The sequence below is a fragment of the Cibotium barometz genome, chromosome 30 (genome assembly GCF_041138505.1).
Source record: "Cibotium barometz isolate CiBa-2024 chromosome 30, ASM4113850v1, whole genome shotgun sequence".
Classification (NCBI taxonomy): domain Eukaryota; kingdom Viridiplantae; phylum Streptophyta; class Polypodiopsida; order Cyatheales; family Cibotiaceae; genus Cibotium; species Cibotium barometz.
In genome coordinates this window covers 22536188-22543499 of record NC_141075.1, presented here as the reverse complement: position 1 = coordinate 22543499, position 7312 = coordinate 22536188, and the positions used below count along the sequence as shown (strand labels likewise).

The following is a 7312-nucleotide window of genomic DNA, read 5'->3' as shown; positions in this document are numbered from 1 at the left end:
TAGATCTTTTTTTGGAATAAAGATGAGATTGCCCAACTTGGTCACGGCCGTAGTCTATTCTCCATTGTTGGGTCATTTACTGCATTAATGCTGTTGGCTGCTCCACTTGTTGTCCTGAAGAGGACTCTTTTCTCCATTGTTGGGTCATTTATTGCATTAATGCTGTTGACTGCTTTACTTGTTGTCCTGAAGAGGACTCTTTTCTCTTTCCTTCAGATGCTAGTGGTGCGCTCCACTTGCTGTCGTAAAGAGAACTCTTTTTCCAGTCCTTTAGATTTTATGCTTGTAGTTTGAAGAAAGCTTCAGAAGTATCCTTGTGCAATTGTTGAGAACGAGTTCCCTTGAAATTGTCCTCAAAATCCATGGCACTTCTACAACATTGCTCAAAGGAGATATGGGCTAGAGTGTACATGGAATTATGCAATGTGACATCTTCGAGTCTCTCGAGGAATCAACTGATCAGTCTTTCATCTCAGAACTTGTCTAATGAGCCGCTAAGGCTCACTCCACCACCACTTGTATCACCGAAGTGAAGCTTTCCTCAAGCTAGAGAAGGAGTTATGGAAAGCTCAACCCCTACTCAATGCCTTCATATATGCAAGAGAGAGAGAGAGAGAGAGAGAGAGAGAGAGACGAAAAAGAAGAAGAAGAGGCAAGCAAAGAGAGCATCACCTATAGACACACACACAAACAAGCAAACAAGCATGCTCACACACACATCTTACCACCATAGCCACAAGAGAGAGAGAGAGAGAGAGAGAGAGAGAGAGAGAGAGAAAAAGAGAGAGAGAGAAACTCAATTGTGATAATGGAATTGTTCCTTTTCATATTTCATAAGTCACTTATATACATGAGCTCTCTTTTTACAATGGCCGACTGCCTATTTAACAATTGGGAGCCCAAAATTGGTTCTTGGTCGACATTACACAAGTCGTAAACTCGGTCATTCCATATATGTGTTACATGAAATGCTTAGCGCGGTTTACATAAAAATGAGTTACATGAAACAGAACCATACTTTAAAATAATATTAACTAGTGTGGTTAACAACAAAGAATTATAAGAAATGAAAATTCAAAAATAATTAAAAAAAAACAAAAACAAAAACCAACACGTGTACCCTCCTAATCCCCACACACAAATGTATAAAATCAAACCCCACTGTCTTTCTTGAATTTTTTCCAACCTCCCTACATTTCTTCCCCCATGTAATGTTTCCTTTTTATTTAAAAAATCCCTTGCTTTTCTTTTTTTTTTCCATTTAATTTAATTATTTCCTTTTTAAGACCCATCTTAACATTATTTTCCCCAAAAAGCACACCTAAAAGTTTAAAAAACATAAATTTTAAAAATATTTTTTTTGGAAAAAAAGGCTCGTGCCACGGGTAATAACCCCCGCATCTGACAGCGCCCGCCATTCAAAGGCGGGCATATCCCCCCCCGGGCCCCACCTTTAGCAACGACTCCACTGGTCGAAGGACCCGATCCGATGTCCACGGATTGCTCACGCCAAGATTGATCAATGGCCTGTATGGCTCCCGCCTTTCCTTGTGTGATCCTACAGTCCAGATCCTCGCCCCCGCTTCAAGCCGACTATCCTGCTGCAACCGCGATCGATGGCTCCGATCACCCCCGTGCAATCGTGATCCGACGGTTGCCGATTCCCCACGCGCTGCTGGTATGCCTTCGTTCCACACCCAAAAGCCTCAGCCTTCCGAGAGAGAGAGAGAGAGAGAAAAGAAAGAAAGAAGAGAGAGAACATATAACCTTGCTCAAAACCACAAAAAGATGAACGGATAGACACGACCTCTCCTTACCTGCAGACCTGCTACAATCTGCTGATGTGGCAAATAGTGATTGGTAGTGATGTTTGATTGGAATCTGACATTTCAGAAGCTGACTTGTACAGATGTCCTACATTCCAGAACCTAACGTGTACTCCTCCTCCTCGCACCTTCTGTCCTCCCAAGGCCATGATACGGCCGAGAATGGTCCCCAGTCGGACCATTCCAGCTGCAGGCTCCCGGCTACGTCGGTTGCCTGACCAGTTGGAATGGTCCTTCCGAAGACCATTCCCTACTCTATCAGTACTCTACAAAGCAAAGGACTTGCCATTCAAATAAACCAAGGGTGGTAACTTCTTTCTTTTTTTCTTTTTTCTTTTTTGTCTCTTGGGCCACTAGCATCAGGTACTCTACAAAGCAAAGGACATGACATTCAAACAAACCAAAGGTAACTTTTCTTTTTTGTCTCTTGGGCCAATAGTAGCCACCACACACTCGCTCCAAACAAATGTCACTTTTCACTCATAGAGTCATTGTTTATCTTTAAGTCAAGCCACTTCTCTGCAATTCACATAAAACACATCAATATTGATCTCAAACTAAGGACATAATCCTCGTACAAGAAACACAATTACACTACCAGTGTCAGAAGCTTCTGTCGCCCAGTGCGACAACAAAATGAGGACATGACGAACGAGCTATCACACTCACACAAGAAACTGCATCTGTAACTTTATGATAACTCACACAAGAAACTGCATCTGCAACTTTATGATAAAGTACCAAATAACAATTGAATTGAGAAGCCTAAGGTAAGCTCTTGACTTCAAGATCAACCTAATGATGGATATATAGTATTCCAATGACAACATTTGTCAAGATTGTTTTAATTGACTATAATCAAACCAACACCACCTCTTTCTCTCTCCATGACGGCGTCTTCAAACCGATTCCCCCTTTTCTCTTGGATATGTCAGCAACCGCTCACTTGGCAAAAACTAATTCTACTCGCAAGTGAGGGAGTAAAAGGGCAGGAAGCACTGATTTGGTTCTAGAATAGTCCTCTCTCTCTCTGTCTCCCCTTGTTACCTTGTTATTGAGGCGATTAGCATAGTTAATCAAGGTATCATTGACTTGAGCAAGTGGTTTAGTGCTGATGCAAACAATTAAGGGATTATTTGTGGACAATTAAGGGAATGAGGGATTACTTGGTGGATAATTAAGGGATTGAGGAATTAATTGTGCTAGGATTGTGTCAAATTAGCACTTACCTAAGGTTAGGGTCAGACAGGGCGAGGTGATCTGTGCGTCTTCTACCTCACACAAAACGGTGGACCACTTTTCGAGAATTTTTTTAAAAAAATCTGACCGGAGAGAGAGAAGTGGGTCTAAAACCATGGCATTGCAATTTACCTCCTCGAATATTCTCTGCGTGAATACATGAAGCGTCCCAAAACTGAACGTGGAGCATATTTTAACATGCATTTTTTTCAATTTGTCATAAAATATGATGGTGTGGAGAATTAAAGATGGACTGACCCAGTGTTCACAAGTATTTTGGAGCTAAAGTATAAGTACAGTACCTTAAATTTTGAGGATTTTTCAAAATCCAGAGAATTGAAAGTGTTGCAGGTCCATTTGTATAAAGTTTGCAGGTTTTCTGTGAACACTGGGCCGGTCCCAATATTTAGAGTTTATCCTCCTCATCCATATCATTGTGAGGCACAATGAACCTGCCTGAGGCGGCCCTCTCAATCAACCTTTGTGGCCGGGAATTGAGGTTGTGGAGGAAGGCAGGCAGCCTCTCCTTGAGCTTGAGTGCAAAGAAGAAAATGAGGCGGTACATGATGGCCATGCACACAAGCACAAAGATTGCCCACCATTTGGAGTACCCTATATACATGTGGAACCTGCCTTTAAGGATATCCTCACCTGCTAGGGGTGGGGCACCTACCACGTTGTTCTCAAAGACCAAACCTTTGAAGTCATTGTTATAGAAAGCCTGCCACCTCATTAAGAGGACCACATCAAGTTATTTAAAAATATAAATGTAAGAATTTGAGCACAACAGGGGTTAGTTTATTGACGTTAAAAGTTGAGCTCAAAATGCTCATAGAAGTAATAACACAGTAAATTGTTTAGAGGTGGATTTGTTACCCTGCTTGCCCATGCGTGGAATGACATGTAAGACAGCGGATACCGCCAAACAGGCTTGGGCAGATCTTTCAACAACCGAAAAAAGCCTCCATTCAGAAGGTACATCCCCTGCGTCATGGATAAAACATCATCGTCACACTCTTAAGTTTGATTGCACAAAAATAATCCAACAGTATTAGCTTGAGTTCATGTTAGGTTCAAATGAAACACTGTATAAGACCAGCATCATCACATCAACAAACAATAAGGGCATTGGAAGTTACCATGATGCCACATCCTGCAATCATTCCAGTGAGGAAATCCGGCGCAATGCTTGCAATTGCCATGAGCAGGCCCTCCTCAACTGAGAGGGCAGCCAACAGAGTAGCAATGAAGCAAATGAAGTGGTCAAAGCCGGGGTGTAAGCCACCCATTGTGTACAAAATGGTCCCCGGCAGAAAAGCCAACAAGACCACAAAGGGGAAGGCAGACAATGTGTTGGCAACAACAAACACCGCAACTCCGTAGTGCCCATTCAGCCTCTCCCGTGTGAAGATCTTCAAGCCACGACATCGTTTCATCACATTAAAACTAGTACTTCACCCAAAAAAGCTCCACATGGCTGGCAATTAAAACCACAAACCAGCTTGAAAAGCTTACCTTCATGTCCTCTATGAATGATGGGAAGCTCACCACTCCCATGAAAGTCAAGAATGCAGTTACAAAGATAAACATACCCGCCCTTGCCTGTGAAAGATGACATCCACAAGATTAAGTAGAATGTGCTCACGTTTTTCATCTCCAAACTTGTGATAAAAATCACTTGTGAAATTCAAGCCTAGAGTACCTGTGGATTAATCATTTTGACACACCTGGATGGCATCATAAGAATGGCCAACTTTGTAGAAGATCGTGCCCACACAGATTGACAGCATCACATAAACAAACAGTCGGAACCAGTAATAGGTGATGTCCCTTTTCATGTTTGTGAAGGATCTTGATGTTAAATAGAAGGCTTGCTTGGACCAGCTCACCCCACCAGCATCAACTTTCTCTATCAGGTCACCTTCCTGGTGAAACAAATGAATTACTCTTAAAACATTCGACCAAGTACCAGATGTCGCTCCAAGCTTTGTCATGATTTGCATGCAAAGACATGGTAGCGTGAACAGAAACAACTGACGAATATGATGCGGCTGGTATACCTTTTGAGAAGCTTGCTGAATTCTCTGATTGACAGCGCTTCTGATATTCGAGTCCCCATAGGCTTTTATGAGATGCTGAGCTTTGTGTAATGTGGGCATTCTTCCATTCCCCATCTCCATGTCATCGTCGTCATTCGTCTAGATTGAGCAGCACCATGGTTATTATAATCGCATGGATGCATGGTTCTAAAGTTCAAATCCTGCATCTAAATATAATGATCATTCTCTCGACCAACAAAAGGAACCAGTACTACCTCTTCAAACTCTGAGTTAATGATCCAAAGGAAATGATCTGATGGGTTTCGGAATGCCGGGCACGGGAATCCAGCATCCTCAAAAAACTGCATGCATACCAAGGTCGTACAAAATATCAAACGACTTACATTGATTTGTGCATGACAATCAATAAACTAGGATGCTGATTGACCTTGGAATGGTTACCTGCTTTGCATTCACTCTTTCACCAAAGTAAACTGTTTGACCAGATGAAAGCAGGCACAAATGATGGAAGAGTTCAAAGACCTCACTGCTTGGCTGGTGGATAGAGACGAGCATGGTTCTGCCAGATCTGGCGAGTGTCCGAAGCCTTCTGACCACATGGAAAGCTGCTGCACTGGCCATTCCATGCTAAAGAAACATGTTAAGGGAAGGATCTGTATCACTTAAATCTTAGTCATTGAGGTTCTGAGATTACATTTTCATTGTTACCCACAGAAAAATCCATTACCGACGCTAGCAAGCCCTTGCCCTGATGGTTAGCATACTGTACTGCAAAGAAGCAAACCCCAAGTGCAACCAGAAGTGATTCCTTTTACCTATCGAGGCCGCTGGTGGGTTCATCAAGGAAGAGCAAGGGGGGTTGTTTGAGGGTTTCAATGGCGATGCTGAGGCGCCTTTTCTCCCCACCACTCAGCCCACGGCTGTACCAACCACCCACACGTGTGTCGGCACAGTCCTGCAGCCCCATCTCGCGGATGCTGCGCTGCACCCTGCGCTGCCGCTCAAAGGGAGTCACACTCCCCGGCAGCTGTAGGTGTGCGGAGTACACCATCGTCTCGTAAACGGTCAGTGTTGCTATCAGGGAGTCATCTTGGGTCACATACGCCTGTTCCAAGACAGCAGACATCTGTCATGTACTAGCCTAGGAACTGGGGTTCAAAGTACATCTCAATTGCAAGCATCACAATTCAGCCTTTTACAATGTGAAGAAGGACTTAAAACATCATCAGATAAAATGATTCCTGGACTTGCCCTTGAACTCCGCTTACCGAGTTGCCGTAAGACAGCCTCTGCCTCCTTCCATTTGCGAGAATCTCACCACTGTCCATGCTAGCAGTGCCAAGCCTTCCTGCAATCCCTCTCCCACCCCCCGTGCACCCAAACATTAACCAGCGCGCGCGCGCACGCACAAACACCAACATCTATGCAAATTGAACCCCAATTTTCAAAAACACACAGGTTGGGGCGCTGTAGGAATACCTGCAAGTGCATTGAGAAGAGTGGTTTTGCCGCAGCCAGAAGGCCCCATGATAGCCAGGAGGCAGCCAGGCTCTGCATAGCCAGACACATTCTGGAGCAAGTAGCGAGGCTGGCCATTAGATCCAGGGATTTTGACGGTCAGGTCTCGCCAGCTCAGAACAACATGGTGAGGGGCGATGGAGGTTTGCTGCTTTGTGGAAGAGGCAGCAGCCATGACGAGACCTCAACACTAGCAAAGCAAAAGCAAAAGCAAACGCGAGCCTTGTACTTCGTCTTGCACAGTTGAAGCCATAGCTATGGCCTGTAGGACCCAACCCGTGAGACAAGCAATTAAGACATACGTTCAAGTCAAACATACGTCAGGAACCACGCACGCACTTCTGTGTCATTTTTCGAAGAGGCCACCGTAAGTAACCGAAAAAAGTGTTTTTTCCAACCCTTCAAATTAAAGGTAATGCTTAGGTTAATTGGGACCTAGACTTGAAAATCACTTGAAACCGTATAACTATAACTGCCCGGATTTATAACTAAAATGTACAAATTTCAACTCCTAAAATAAAAATAACATCTAATTCCAATCAAGATTTCTAAATTTCAGCCGAGAAAATTACACTGCAAACTGGGTTATGTGAACACTAGTTTTGACCACCAAGAGAATCTGGCCAAAATCAAGCCTAGTGTAGCCACTGGCCCACTGGTGTTAACCTG

The 7312-nt window shown here is 43.7% G+C and overlaps 1 protein-coding gene across 1 annotated transcript; it reads right to left on the bottom strand.

The window, feature by feature from the left end:
- Positions 1–3170: 3170 nt before the first annotated feature.
- Positions 3171–7097, bottom strand: LOC147621276 (ABC transporter G family member 1-like). Its single transcript, XM_086823977.1, has 11 exons — positions 6605–7097; positions 6394–6473; positions 5941–6230; positions 5567–5738; positions 5380–5466; positions 5126–5263; positions 4793–4990; positions 4581–4667; positions 4205–4477; positions 3942–4049; positions 3171–3786 (listed from the first exon to the last, which is right to left on the bottom strand). Exons 1-11 carry the CDS (start codon positions 6816–6818, stop codon positions 3472–3474), a joined length of 1962 nt encoding a protein of 653 aa, XP_086680103.1. The 5' UTR covers positions 6819–7097; the 3' UTR covers positions 3171–3471.
- Between the last annotated feature and the right edge of the window lie 215 nt (positions 7098–7312).

Coding starts and splice junctions, on each gene's coding strand:
- LOC147621276 (XM_086823977.1), bottom strand. CDS start 6,818: ATGGCTGCTGCCTCTTCCACAAAGCAGCAAACCTCCATCGCCCCTCAC. Junction 6,231..6,393: donor GGCTGTCTTACGGCAACTCG/GTAAGCGGAGTT, acceptor GTCTTGGAACAG/GCGTATGTGACCCAAGATGA. Junction 4,668..4,792: donor ATTCTTATGATGCCATCCAG/GTGTGTCAAAAT, acceptor CATCTTTCACAG/GCAAGGGCGGGTATGTTTAT.